The sequence below is a fragment of the Melopsittacus undulatus genome, chromosome 4 (assembly GCF_012275295.1).
Source record: "Melopsittacus undulatus isolate bMelUnd1 chromosome 4, bMelUnd1.mat.Z, whole genome shotgun sequence".
NCBI classification, from domain to species: Eukaryota; Metazoa; Chordata; class Aves; order Psittaciformes; family Psittaculidae; genus Melopsittacus; species Melopsittacus undulatus.
Genome location: NC_047530.1, coordinates 51,688,967 through 51,704,752, shown reverse-complemented (window position 1 = coordinate 51,704,752; position 15,786 = coordinate 51,688,967). Strand labels below are relative to the sequence as shown.

At 36.4% G+C, this 15,786-nt stretch overlaps 1 protein-coding gene across 2 annotated transcripts in view; it reads right to left on the bottom strand.

Annotated features, from left to right (window-relative positions):
• Nucleotides 1-15,786, bottom strand: part of KCNQ1 (potassium voltage-gated channel subfamily Q member 1) — a 353,161-nt gene that overhangs the window by 247,760 nt on the left and 89,615 nt on the right. For both annotated transcript variants that reach the window (XM_031049067.2, XM_005149194.3), the window contains exons 7-10: nucleotides 9,160-9,270; nucleotides 6,569-6,664; nucleotides 4,217-4,339; nucleotides 2,990-3,131 (exon numbers count right to left, since the gene is read on the bottom strand). In XM_031049067.2, the coding sequence (XP_030904927.1) occupies nucleotides 2,990-3,131; nucleotides 4,217-4,339; nucleotides 6,569-6,664; nucleotides 9,160-9,270 (472 nt within the window). The remainder of the gene's footprint in view (nucleotides 1-2,989; nucleotides 3,132-4,216; nucleotides 4,340-6,568; nucleotides 6,665-9,159; nucleotides 9,271-15,786) is intronic.

Below are 15,786 nucleotides of genomic sequence, written 5' to 3'. Positions count from 1 at the left end.
GTGCACTACACCTTAGCACCAGGGGAGTCAACCCATTCTTCATGACAGTGTCACCTGCTGCAAGATATTTCTCCCTACATGCAAGCTGCATTTTGAGAAAGGTAATCTGTATGTTTGTCCCTTCCTTCTTGACTTTAGAGTTTACTCTAGCATCTCCCTTTCCAAAGTGTACAACCTTATACAGGTCAGACCCCTCTTGCTCTGGTTCACACCATTCATGGTGTAGCCAGCTTCTAATCAGATTTCAGTGCTACCAGGTGGTGAGACCAGTACTGCCACTCCATGTTTTGAGCTGCCTGATGCATCCCATAGAGAGCATTGGAAGCTGCCCACTTGAGCCATCTAAGCCAAGTGACTGCCTCAAGCTGAATTTCTTGAGGAAAAGTTTCAGGCAAGCAAGAGGAGTCGATGAGAAAGAGACTCAGCAAAACGTAACGTTCATGCTATGCTTAGTTCTTTTGAATAGCATTATCCTTTTAACAACTATTTCATTAAGAAATGCCTTTGGACTCACACACTGGGACAGTATTTCTTGAAGTCACTGTGAGAGCAATGTTAGGTAACCCTCTCAGGTCCACTGAGCTCATGCTGCCTGGCTAGGAAATTGAAACTGAACCTATGGTGGCTGGCAAAGCTCCTCTGATATTTCCCTCAGATGAAAGAATTTCTTGTTCATATAAAACAGGTGACTTCAGCAGCTCTTGCTGTTTTTTTGAGCTTGATCCCCAGTGGACATGTACCACTTGAAATACAGGAGAAAAGTGGAATTGGAAAATTGGCAAATCAAGATTTATCCAGAGGTAGTCAAGGAGATTCAGTTTGTTTTCTGCTATTTTACCACCTTGATTGCGCCTGTGTTCCACATGGGTTCTGAGGACAAAAACTGAACCTTGTATTTTCAGACAATTTAATCCAAGCCTGAGCATCCTTGCATTCTATCGCTGAAAAGAAGCCTCCATTGTCTTTAACGGATGACAAGTAAGACAACTTACAGGTGGCTCACAGCACTCTCACTAAATCAGAGGGGTTTTGCCCAGACCTAGCTCTAATCCTAGAGTCTTTGGGGAACACTCAGTTGTTAAGAAAGTGCATAAGCAAGCACATTAGGAACGTCACAGGACTACATGGCTGCTTAAATGATCCCAGAATCCAGACAAACAGTAAAATAAATTATTTAATTTATGGGTCCCCATCTGTTCACAAATAGCTACAGCACATTTTTATAGGAACAGATGTGTGCACTCCAGAATGCTCAATATTGGAGGTTAAATCCAGAAATTTTTCCATCCAAATCTATTTGCTTAGAAATTTATTCTCAGCTATATGCTCAGATAATTTAACTACTAGATTAATTATAATTTATTTATATGTAGATTATCTTTTTCTATTGGTTATATATACACAAGCAACTTTTCTTAATAAAAAAAAGAAACAGATCATCTACTTATGTAAATGAGTGTTTACTTTTCTCTTTGTAATGGAACTGTGGGTGCAATTGTGATAACAAATGTGAGAATGTATATTTTGGGCTGTCTAGATCTCCTTGGCTGCAAAAGACTTCTTAGAAACTATATGGCACTAGACACACATGAAAAGCACAGCAAACATTACATTGTTATAAGCTAGCATGCCATAGATAAAATTATTTTCCTCAACTTACCAAGCAATTTTAACATTCCTGTTTGTCCTGTATACTTGGAAACATTTAGAGAGAGCAGAATACAGATAAAAAAGAAAAAAGGTAAGTGTCAGAAGAAATTAGAGAAAATCCTTTCATTGAAAGTGATACAGCTGATTTTTTAAGTGGCAATAGTAGGCTGCCTGCAAATCATACTCTCCTTTAATCCACTTAGAAACTTAGTGACAGAAGGTGGAACTCTACAAATCTAAGTGGTTGTAGAATTCATTGACTGGATTGTTTTGAAGGAAGATATCTGTAGTGAAAGTCTGAGAAACAGACTAAACTTAGTACTTGTCCACCTTTTAACAGCTATGTCATTTCTACCAAAAGATGCAATTAACAATCATTCCTAAACAGAGGCGGAGAAAGAGTGGAGAAGCATGGGTGTTACAAAACATGACAAGACAGAAGCATATGAAAAAAAAGAATATCGAAGATGAGACTTTCTGGTTGAATTAAAATATGCCTGGTGCCAGCCCACATTGCTATCTTATTTTAAAGGCCATTAAGCTTAATCAGGTCAGACAAAATTTTGAGGAGAAAAAACATAAGTACTTAAGGTATCAATAATCAATAAAACACACCCTAAAATTAAAGCTCATTCTTGTTGCCAAAATTTGAGCAATACATTGTAGAACTTGTAAGTACATTTGTAAAAAAGCCACATTGTAAATTCAGTGATTTTAGAAGTTCATTACAGCTAAATTAACTATAACTAACCCATTAATTGAAAGGTGACTATAAAAGTTCTTTCTTCCTTTCCCTAACACTATATCATTTTGTACAGTGTCAGTCAATATAGGTGGATCCATATTTATCCTAAGTACTTCTAACTTCAAAATTTGATTCACAGTCTACTCCACTGAGCAGATGGCAGGGGCACATGATGGTTTCATGTAGCAGACTGTTCAGTGCAGCCAAGACATGTCAATCCTTTTTTGGTTGAGGTACAAGCACAACAGTAACACATCTCAGTAAGTTTCATGTGGAAAACCTCTCAGCTAATCCCTGTACTTTCAGACAACTGCAGAATTGGTGAATGTATGAACCAGCCTTAGAGACAGCAGCTCTTTTGGCAAGTAAAAATGACAATCTTAGTTTGTCTGCAGTGGAGTATGCTCATTAAAGGAACTGTTGAATCTTAACCAGACAAAATAGCGACCAAAGTCCAAAATAAAAGTGCTCATGTTTAAGAATGATGAGTGTATTCTTTCCTCATTCTTTCTCCTCTAGAAATTAAAGAGGACCTCTGTAAATCACTCATAAAAGGCATTACAGATATTGACATTTTATAATGGATATTCTTACCAGAATTTTCATATGCTTCAAAACTGAAATCAGGTTTCCTGTCCTCCGTCACGTGGTCATAAGTTATGTGTGGAACAGTTAATGTCCTATCTGGAGAAGAAGGACCGTTGTCTTTGTCTAATTTAAATTTCTTCCTTTTAACCTAAAAACACACATAAACTAGATTACCCAAGCCAAGACAAATTTAGATGTCTCTTCAGCAATGTCTTCAATAATAATGCAGTCCCCAGTGAACTGTAATCAGTCAAGAGTGCCTGATGAATAGCATTTTCATTATGGTATACCACACATTTCTCAGCAAGATTGACCCCATCCCACCAAAACTGTCTAATCATTAGAGTTCTGCACATTATCATTAGAAAATTCCTTGCCTGCAGAAAAAAAAATCTGCTAGCTGTGACAGTTTGTCTAAATCAAATTATTCCAGTATATCTTTACCATTTTATGGGTGCAATAAATCATACCTTCAACAAAAAGCAAAGGGATATATTGCTACTGAGCTTAGACAAGCCTGGGATTCTAGGGAAGATTTTTACACACCATCTGCTCCTTCAAACCTGAGACTACTCCCCAATACTCTTACAATAGTGAGGATGAGGTATTACATATTCTAAAGATTCTGACAAATGCATTTTGTTGCTGTTTTTTAAACAAAAATAAAAAATAGACCTTGAATTATGGAATCAGTTTATACGAAAATATTATCTTACATAGGCACAAAATGTCTTTACCATGGCAGCTTAGAAAGCCATAAAATCAATAATCAAGAGAAGCAGCAGTTGGGGGTTTTTTGTTATTCTGTGGTTTGGGGGTTGGGATTTTTTCGTTGTTTTGGGGTTTTTTTGTTGGTGGTTTTGGTTTTTTGGGTGGTTTTGGGTTTTTTGGTTTTCTTTTTTTGTTGTTGTTGTTCTTTTAAGCAACTAAGAGTTACTGTTTTGCAAACAGTATCAACAGTAAGTTACTGATCGATGTGCTTGAGTTAGGTCATTATTGCTCTTTTCCAAACCTACAGATCCATTAAAAAAGTCAACCTTGAGAACTAAAGGAAATTAAGTTATAGTTTAAAATGTTTGTATACTGAAAATCTCAAAACTGAAATGAAAATAAAACTTTGAAATCAAGTAATAATCTGTAACACAAACACAACATAGCCTCCAGAGAGTAAATAAATTCAAGTTAATTAAGAAGTTTTAAATTCCTATAATAGGAAACGTTGGTTACTGGTACCATTACTGATTTCTTCGGTTTTGGACTGGGTGACAGCAAATGATAATTTCTGGCAGGTCTTCTAATATATATTTTCCATGTAGAAGAGTCTGGGTTTTCTGCTGCGTAGCATCGCCATGCAGTCTAGAACAAATGTTTTAAGCAACAAAAAAATGAATGCAATCAGATTTGTAGCTCTCTGTACTACAAAGTAACTTCCAAGTAGCATGTTAGTCATTTTTATTTAATAGTATTCTTGAATTTTCCCACTGGAAACACAAACTCAGCATGGTTTAGAATCTTTATTTAGTAAACCGAAATCACATAGTTCGAACTGGGCAAACCAGAAGGAAAGGTCAGTCTTTTCCAGTGCAACTTTTGTTCACATTAGCAACAAGTAATAAAATTCCAGACTGCACTCAAGACTGGGGTTGAATCTCTTGCACAGAACAAGTTTCCCTCTTTGACTTTAAGCATTTTGCCTATTGCATCCTATATTTCAGGCTTCTACTCAGAAAACAAAAATTATTCTTCCCTGACTCACAGAACACTACCAGAAAAAAAAAGCCATTGTGACATGGTCAGTAGGTCTATATACATACAGAGAAGTAAGATTGAGAGCATGAGGGAAGAGCAGCAATGGTTAACCAGGAGATAAAACTCCAAACCAATTGTCCCTTCTGTCAACCACCAGTGATTTAAGTACTATGTTCTAAGACAAAAAGGAGGAAAAACAGCACTGGGAAACAAAACCATTCAGGGACAAAACATGACTGCATTCTCTCTTAAATGTGTAAATATATCAGAGTTGGTTAATGATCACTTACACACTACATGAGAAAAGGACATATAAGCATACACAAATTTAAAGTGGCAAACTCCAGAAAACACAAAATGAAAAATACCAGAGCAAGGCAGAATGACAGAGGAAAACAGAAGCAGTTGGAAAGTAAAGGATCGGATAGTCACCATGTAATTCGCATCATGGTTAAAAATATACTAAAGAAACAACTGTCCTCCAGAAGAAAAACAGAAGGAATACAAGAAAAGATAAAAAATAAAAACTGTATCACTCATTTCAGCTGCTGTCTTGTACTTACTTCATAAACCTTTTGGCTTAAAAACAATCTTTTTGCAAGTTGTTTGCAGACTACTTATTAAATTCGGCCTTTAGAAGTCTGAGACAATAAGTAAACCATAATTACCACTACTAAGAACAGGTTGTCAGCAACTCATTGTCCATCCTCCACTCCTTCTCAACATTTCTGATGAAGCCAAGTACAACACTCTGGACATGAGGTCTCTGGCTTCCCATAATTTGGGATTAATTTCCCAAAAGAATCAGTGGGAACACTAAAAAATTATTCTTTGCAAACCCATACCTTTTTCTGATCATGCAATCCAAATGAAACACGCTGTGTCTGAAAATTCTTGGCTAATTTCTGCCTTTAACCAGAGCCCTAAATTTAAACCTTTTTCACATTAACTCCGGGACTGTTTAGTTTCAAGCATAAACTTTACAGTTAGCTACTGTTTCCATAAAGAGCCTGACCTAAAACTCCACATTCACTCATGAAGCTAGAGAAATAAGAGAATGCAAAAATGATGCGGCTTAGATGCACATCTAGATTTCTTTTAAATTTGATCCCTGTGCTTCTAAAGCTACAGGCAGATAGTGAGTAGGGGAGGAAAAGGTGACAAAACCTAGAATGAAACAATATTAATACTTCCCCAGGGTGAAATGCTGGCTCCACTGAAGTATAGGATAAAATCTCATTGACCTTTCTGATACAACTGTATTTTTAACAGAGGGGATCAAAATTTTTCTGCCTGTATCCTCCAAGAAAAGACTAATTCTGCTGAACTTCAGTTGTTCCCAGCCATGTACCCTGGAGCTGGAAAGTTCAGACAATATCTTCCCATTTAACATTCTGACTTAATTCTCCTAAATTTGAGATTTTTAAGAATTTATTTGTCCCATGGAAAATGAACATTATCTGACTTTTTATAAGGAATTATGTATTTTTAAAAGTACAAATTAATGTGAAGCCTCCTCTGTTTTTCACTTCTGCAAGCATAGTATTTCCATAACATTTTCTCCAGGTAAATTGTTCAGTAACTACAAGACAGGCTTCAGTTTTGATTTTAAACAGTTTGCACCAATTTGGGAGTGAATTTTTCTGCTCTGTAGTTCACATTAAAGGTGGGATTTCCAAAACCATTTAAAAGACTTGCACCTGTAACTCCATTCAATTTCTAGTGAGAATCAGGCATGACAATACTGTCAACAGTTTCGGGGGAAAAAAAAAAGAAAGAAAAAAACAATTATAAATGGAAATAAATTATAGTAATCAACATGCAAGAAGTCAGTACCTGTATGAGAGAGGCAGCAGCTGGAATTTGACGGTTGAAATGCTTCTGTCTTTGTTTCTGTTGCACCTTTAGGGCAAAGCCTGAACCAAGTATTCCCTGTGGGAAGAAAGAAAACACAGATATAGTTTTTTTCAATGGGAGGGGAGAAAAATACACATAATCTTACCAAATTATGTTGCATTAATAAACTTCTATTCAGCATCATAAAACACAAATAATTATTTAGAAGAAATGACTTAATGCTGTTAAGTTTTTAGATTGAGTTAGTATTAATTGTTGAAACAAACTGAATGTTGTCATGCCCTGGTCCAAAGCCTATTTAAGTCAACTGGACTCAAATACTAAGGAGTGAGGAGAAATGATACTTCATACCCTCTAAAAGCCTTATAAATGCTTGTCCAGGGGAATGAAAGAATAAGAAGAAATATTAACTGATGTACCTAACTTCATTTTTATGAAAAATAAATATTTGGCATGGCACGGTTCAGGTCACAAGAAAGACCTTTTAACTGTAGTATGGTAATTTCTATTTCCATGCTAAGCCATGCTGGGAGAAGAGGACAATGAAGAGGAAAAGAAATATTACAAAATAATGGTCAGGACTTCAGGGAGTTCAACACAAGACTATCTAATTCACTCTCAGGACAAGGGACATGGAATAATGGCACTGGATGGTGTACAACCCAAAATACACTTCAAACACAGTACAAATATTAAGTGTAGTGTGAGTCATTTATGTAGTCGTTTGCATAGCTATAGACATATTTAACAGAGGTTTAATAAAACAGATAAAAATAAGATCTTCTATAAACCAGCTTACATGACTACACCTACCCAACAAAAGCATAATTCATTCTTTACATATGGTATTCAAGGTGTCAGAGCAGACAGTGATCTTGGCTCAACCTCTAAGAACTGTATTACTCAAGTGTTTTGAAAGGAACAGGAAAAGGCTCTTCCTATTATGTTTATTTAGTAAAGATCAAAGAGCTAATGTTGCTCTAAGATCACTTGTTGGGAAATGAAGGATCTTTGCTAAATCTAGAACCCATGCTAGTTGTGTTTGGCCACAACTACTACCTTGGCCAGCTCCTCATATTTAAAAGGGCAACAAGGCAGCATGCAGTAATTACCCCCCATCAACTATTTACTGCTAAAGCGTCAAACCCTAAATTTCCCTTTGGGCCTACTCACAAGAACAATTTAATTCAGCAATAATATCACATTGATAAAAGGGTGTTTGTTGTTGTTTCACTTCTATAAATGACTAGGGAAATCTGATAGGTAAACATAAAAGCCTCGCTGTGAAGGTGGGGCTGCTACACCTCGTTTATGAAACATCTTTACTGGCACTCAAGTCTGAGGGGAAAAAAATAAAAATCAAACAAAACAAACTAAACCAATCAACCAAACAAAAGCAAACACAAAAAAAAAACCAAAAAACCACACAATTCTTTGGTCAAAATGGGATCTTTCAGCATTTTTCTTACAGTTCATTTCATTTAAAAGATCTCTCTTCTAAACAAGGAATAAATGTGACAGAGATTACAGTGAAGAGGGGGAAAGCATACGCTTTAAAGGCAAACTTATACTGGAGAGTCTAAAGATTTACACTTAATTACACTCCTCTGCAAAACGTTGTGTGTCTCTAAAGTAACTGACTAATTTTAAAAAGCCAGCAGAGTTTAAATTGCTACCAGTTCATGTTGCAAAGAATTTTTGTGACCACACTGGCATAAAAATATTCTTCTCATCCATCCTGTATTTAACCCCATCACTTCCCTGCCACAACTACACAAGCTTCTGCTAACACAATTGTTCATGACACTGAACTGAAACGCTTGTTGAAAAATGAACAACTTAACAGCACTGTTCAGGTTGTGCAAAAAATTTAACAGCACAATTCAGAGGTATTGCTAAATTGGAGTGTGGAGTGGCAGGGGTGGAGAAACCCAAAACACAAAAAAACACCACAGAGAAACCCACTCCCAAACCCTTAACTACCCTTGGCACTGAACATCTCAGTTTTTAAACCACAGTCCAGGTTTCACCGATTTTGAATTTACCCTTGGTACTCAAATGCCTCATTTCTTGTTAGAAACTACTTTGGAACTTGTTCTCAGTGCAAAGTGCTATAACGCTTTTAAAATCTCAGCCCTAAGTCACTTTTGAAAATGGAATTTTGGCCGTGGACAGATGCTAATCTGGCAAAGAGCTGCATCAGCGTCCCTGGTTATTTATTATTGTCTCTCTGACAGTGACACCTTTCCAGCAGCTTTGCTAGAAGGATGTGGATGAGAACTCTGCAGTTCACCCTGAACCTAATCAGTTGAATAAACTATGAGTGAATGCCTTAATAAGCCAAAACACCACTAAGTTGCTGAGTCCAGAAATAATTAGCATGAGAAATAATTACCACATCTTTCACTTCTGGGATGGGCAGAAAAAAGCAATTTGAATTAAACATCTCTTTCTCGAGTATACACCAAATCTAGTGATGCATACAATAAACACTGTATAACAATAACAAAATTTTCTCTGTCAACTAATAAGTAACACCAAATTGCCAGCAAAAGCACAAGATGACCTACCGCAGGTAGTGCAAAAAATGAAATTGCAAATACTGAAAAACAAGATGCAATGGTCTTTCCTATCCAAGTCTGAGGCACTTTATCCCCATAGCCAATAGTTGTAACAGTCACCTGTAAAGAGAAATACATAAAGCATTACAGTAAGTACTAATGCAGCAAGTTTGGGTTGTTCTTTCTTCCTTTCTTATTTATTTTAAAGAAACATTAATTGCAATCCTAACTCTCCTAATGACAGGTTGTGTGACATTAATGAACGTAACTCCCCCCTTCAGGTGTTTGACCCCACCTACAATAGATGGAAAAAGGTACAGGAAATTGAATTACAATAAAATACATTTTTTAAAATCTTGTAAAGTAAACCCATTAATTGAAGTCTTCATGGCTGAGGCAACTTTACAGCATATGAAGTTACTAGGATATGGGTTGCCTGCCTGTGTCATATACTTTCCTTAGGGGGACCCTGCCAACAGTTCTGAATTACTGATTTTCTTTAAGGGCAGGAGATATTTGCTGAGAGCATTCCAGGGCTTTTGCACAGAAAAAGCATATAAATACTCTAACCATGGACTGGGGTCAGACATGAAGTACTCCAGAGAATAATATTGGTATAAATAGCAAGAGAAGATGAAAAATTTCCATGCAGTAAAGATCCAGAAAACATAGTCTAATGAATCACTAATGCATATAATACATAGAGAGTAAGAACAGATAGTTCAATGCAGACATGCAGGAAACATCTGTTGAGTCTGGGTTTCAAAACACTGAAGCAAAGATTACCACCACAGTGATGAAGCATAACAAGGCTTAATAAGTCATTACTTGCATGCTCAAGGAAAGAATGGATTTGTTTGAAGTAGAAAGATACATTTGGCATCTGCAAGCAATTTAAATTCACCTATGACACAAGCTATTTCCGAAATTGGAAATTAGAGAGATTTTATCTGTAACTTTGAACAGTCTAACCAGATCAGAGCACGTGAAACTACATGAAGTCCTCAAGCAGTTGAAGCACACCTCAATTGCTGGCAGTCCAGATTATTTTCTGAAAGCATGATCTTCAGCTGCCCAGGACACAGAGGATGTTAGTCCCAGATGGTAATAGACACGGGCTATCCCCACCTTGTCCTGCAGTTGCTCCTAGTTCACCTGTGTGCTGTAATGCATATAACCCAGCAACTGCAGAAATGCAGGCAATGCCCAGGGCAGCATCTCTAGGGGGGGAGAGAAGGGAGGGGCAGAGTTATAGAGGCAAGATGTATATTAAGGGAATGAAGGGACAGAGAACCTGGGTTTGGGGATATAAAAGGTTATGACAAGTGCTTCAGTAAAAGTGTGGCTGTTGACCACTTTAATAACTGCCCAATCCTAGTACAACATGAGATACCAAACAGAAATCATGTGGATGTAATTTCTGACCTGAGCTGTATCTCAGAAACACACAAAGTAAGCCATCCATACTCAGACTGTCCACCTTCTAAACAACATCATTACGTGCCTGTTAAACACACAACAAAGCACTAGCTGCCTGAGGTAGCAATATGAAAAGTTTATTGCAAGCAGCTGATACACAAAATATTCAAGTATTAGTATTTAATTTTTTAGCACACACTTTTAAGATGTGGCTTATTTCCAAAATTGTTTCATACCCTACAAAAGTATTTTAAGAATTAGTAAGGCAAGTGAAGTACCCAAGTACCTTTTTGCCTGTATTCCTGAAATCGTTGTTGAAATATCATCCTAATTCAGGGCCTGATAAGGAACTGAAGTGATAACATTACCTCAGACCTACATGAGAGGATCAATTAAAAAAAAAAACAACTACATTCAAATTAAAATTTCCTGTTAAAAAAAATGTAGTATAAAACAGGAAATACAACTATAGGAAAAGCAATGGCCTCTGGTATCTTCTTATGAAAAATATGAGAAAAGATAGTGATTTATGCTTCCGTTTTTGAAAATATTTACAAATGCTTGTCACTGACAAGCTTTATCAACTATTCTGTGTTAAAATCTTAACATCATGTCAAAATTAAGTAGAAATATGAAAAGAAATAGGTGCTTTTGAGCTGACTGAATTATAATGGAAGAAAAATTCATATGCAACTAAGAAGTATTTGTCTCCCCTTTCCCATCACCCCTCTACCCATCATTTCTCAATTGGCCTATATGAAGCACCAGTGACACAAGAAGTATTCTCTGTTCTGTTTGCTTAGAATTTTCTTAATAAAATATTTTAGAATTCATGTTCCAAATCAAAGTGTGCATTTAAGTTCACATTTTTCTCTGCCCTCATAACTCTAATCCATCAATAAAAGCATTGTATCCTAAAATTGCATTTTCTTTTTTCCCCAAGATGTATGCTGTTGAAACCTTGCATGCCAAGTTTCTGCCCTAAAGGAATTTTTATAGTTAGATGATTATAACCCCCTAAAGAGTACAATACCAATTTTACAGTTGTAAAATATCATCTTATAATGGAAATACTGACTCAGCTTCTACTCTAGCATAGTAAATATGTTAGCATAATGAAATTAAATTTATACAAGAGCCCACACATTAAATTTTTATTGAAAAGTCGCATGTAAAACTAATTGTTTTAATCAGGAACAAAATCATATTCATCCATTCACTATTTCAGAACTTTGATCTGATATACATCACCACAGGCTTTGGTATCAAGACTAATCTTGTTCCTATTAAGTATGCATCAATAGTCTGAAGGAGGAAATATGAAGCAAAAATCTACACAGCAAGGAAGAAACAGTAATGTTTGTCAGCACTGAATAGGGAGGGGCTTTGATTCAAGGCTAAAGCAAGACAGCAATCTAATCAGGTGAGTAACAATGCTCTGTTAACAAAATCCTTGCTGTGTGCCTTGCAAAAAATTAGATAGTTAAACATGTACAAAACAAAGAACGCATGACTCAGAGGCATTAAAAAGGCCGGACTGGGGGAGCAAACACAAACTAAGATTTAAAAAGCCAAGCATATAAACCAAGCCTATAGAAAATATCTTAGCTACTTTGTTTCTAAATTTGCAGCACTGCAATGTCAACATCAAGTGCATTATGTACTGTTTCGCATATCAAATAACATTCAGAATTTTCTGACCCACTCACAATACCCATCCTGACTAAACCAAGCAATATAAGAATATCAGCAACATCAACCTATTCCTTGACTTCTTTATAACTGAGGTATAGTAAATTGTCAGATGGTTGGAATACTCTCCTGTACAACTACATGCACTGTACACATTAGAAGCCTTACTGCTCGATATCTTAATCAGTAGCTGCATTCATGCAAGCTGAATACAAAGTGAATTTTTTCCAAGTTGCTGAAATCCATGTAACACAAGTGCAAACAGATTAGACACGATTTTATTTTACTGTGAAGTAAGCAATCTGTATAAAGCCAATAAAAAACCAACCAAACAAACAAAACAACAACAAAAAAAACCTAGTGTGGTCTTTTGATATTCATTTCTGAAATTACAGTATTTTTCTTCCCTGCGCATATAAAGATGTTAGCAATAAGAACAGACTCACAAGACAGAAATTCCACTTTCTGCTCCCAATCACCTCTCTGTACATTGCAGTGCTCTGAAAAGATTCAAATTACATCCTTCAGATGAACAACTTAAGAAACTGCATTATACAGGACATACATGTTTTGAAACACTGAAACTAAAATCGTAATCCAAAGCTGAAGAAAGGACTTTCTGGTCACTACTATTACAAACATTTAAAGGGGATATTTGGATTCTTTTTCTACTTAAAAATTCAGTCACTTCATACAGCTATCATTGCAGGCTCAAACCACCATTCTCAATGCAACTGAGTACATAACTAAGACACAGCTACATCTGAAGGACACTGAAACACTCCTAATAACTTAGGACACAAAATGAAATGGAACTACACATCCAATTGCAAAACCAACAGAGTATGTTTTCAGTGTCATGTCTCATAAGTGATAGATCCTTTTAATGCTACTTAGCCATAACTCTCAAATCTTAGTTTAATACCCCCTCAAGGTGTTATTTTCAGTCATCAATCAGTTCTGACCAAATTACTGGCCACCCTAATCATCTGAAAATGAACTGGCTTTCGCCTTACTGTTCCTGTTGGGATGTTCTGCCAGAACCTCATGCTTCTGATGGTACCAGACATTCTTGTAAGCTCCTATCTTCATTTCAGAAAGATGGGTTTCCAGCCTTGTTTATCTGTTCCATTGTTTCATGGCTCAGTTTATCCCTCTCCCCTCTTCTGTTGCCTCACTCCTGCAGTACACACACCTTCAACACAGCACACTCCAAAGGCTGATGAATCCCTCTCTCAAGACGTTCCACCTCACAAATAAAAGCTGTTTTCCCTTGCTCTTTTAAAATAGCTTATTAATCCCCTGGATCATTCTGGCAGTAGTAATCAAGGACAACGTACAGAACTTGCACTAAAATAGGGAGAATCGTTCATTATTAGTGAAGTTATAGGCAGTGTTGGGGTTCATCTGAGCTTCCCTCCTCACCCCAAGCACTCCTACCAAAATAAAATAACTAAATTAGGAAAACATAGTCCAGTAAAAAGACTTGGAACCTCCCAGAAAGATGGTTATGTGATCATTGTTTTCATTTCATCCTTATGATGATCATTTTTACTTGGAGTGAACGGACAATCTTAGATCTGAACTCAGTAGCAAACATATACATGGACACAAGACTGAAGAACATCTACATCTGTGATTTGTGAGTAAGAATTTTATAGGGTATCTCTACATCCATCCCACAGATTTTCATCAAATGAGGACAAAATGTAGTTGGAACTGCTCTTGGAGATGAAGCTCAGAGATGGGAAGGTGCTTGCGAGATGCAGAGATTGCATGTAAAATATTCATAAATAATAACCCTCACATCTTCTGACTAACACTCAAATAAAAATCATAAAATAAACAATTCTCCCCCCAAAATCCCAAACATGTCCTCCCAAAAAATTAGAAAAATAAAAATAAAAAATAAAAAGGATATGACAGCTCTATAGTTGGAATTCTTGACATGTGAACCACAGAAAGAATAAGTGTCACCTTCTGTCTAACACTGAAGTCAATGTACATTCCTCAGCAGCTTTTTTATATAGAAGAGGGGAAAAAACGGGTTCTGGATAACACAAGATCCCTTTCATGTAGCATTTTTTCAATATTTATGTTTGACTATTTATAAATTAGATCAAATCTGTTCTAATTTAGCAAAAGTTGTATCCATGTGCAGTTTCAAGTGTTATTTCCTGCAACTTCTCAGCAAAGCTTTCCCACAGTTTTGACTTTCTATTTACATGAAGCATGTACTGATAAATAGGAACATGGCTTTCTTTCTGTATGCTTAGAAGCAAGCAAACCTATTGATGTTTTGTTGAATTCAGTCCTTGGTGAGAAATCATATATTGATGAAATAAATGAACAAGAAACTCTTGGCTAAAGCTGGTACTTGCAGACAGATGCTTGGTGCAATTCAAAGGAACAGGAACAGCATAATATCCATGCATGGCTATATTTAATCATTGCTTGTAGCAAACAGTGTTCATGATCAAAGAGACTGTTAGCACAATCCACATAACAGTCTTCTCGAAGGACGTTTTTTCAGATGTGAAGGTTAGAAATTGTGCATTATTCAGTGGATATCAGTCTGCCTGAGGCAATAACAGTGCCTGACAGTGGTCATGTTTGGCAGATTTGGCAAGAACATGAAGTATATTGTTTTTTATTTCTTAGCATCTGTTATTTATTTACTTATTATTGTGGGGTTTTTGTCCAGACTCTATCCTAGGTATTTAAAACTGTTAGTCTGGACATGAAGGTCAACATAAGCACACTAATTTTGAATACTGATACTGAGGAGCTGAAAGATGCATCAGTTACTTGTGGTTTACTTGCAAATGTTCAACTTGTCTTTTAAAAGACATTCAGATATGCAGCCACTGTCAGAATTATTTATAGAACATGTGCTGCATTCAAACCCAACAATAACAACTGACAAATCTTTACTTTATGCCATAAGGTAACCGTGGATTTCTTCAAGAAGCTCATAAACTGGAACAGTGAATAGGCTACATCCCAGGATTCTCAAGGAAATTCAAATAAAGCCCAGGAGGCCAATTTACATATGGAAATAGAAAAGCAATACAGATTTATAAATAACAACAATGAAGAACATGTAATTAAAAGTTATGCACCCTATGAGTATTCCTGCAGTCAGCAAAGCACAGTAATATAAAAAGTACCCAATTCCAGATGCAGCTGAATTGTGTTAACAGAGACCTCTAGTACAGTTTACTTTATGCGATGCTACATATCCTATTGTTGCTACCCAAGGAACTTGTTTAGCATTGCAGACATACTGATACAACAAAAAAAAGTACAATGTTGTAGAGTGAGAAAGGTGATTATCAAGTACTTTACTTCTAGAAGCATTCTCTATGCAAGGTAAATGCACTTTCAGAGAAGTGAGGTCAGCTACATTGCCACACACATCAACTATCAATGACAGTGTTTGAGACAGGAGATGTGAAGTATCCTCTTCTTTGTGTCTGTCCTGGGGTCAGCAGTAACAGTAATTTTTCTCTTTCTTTGTAGCTG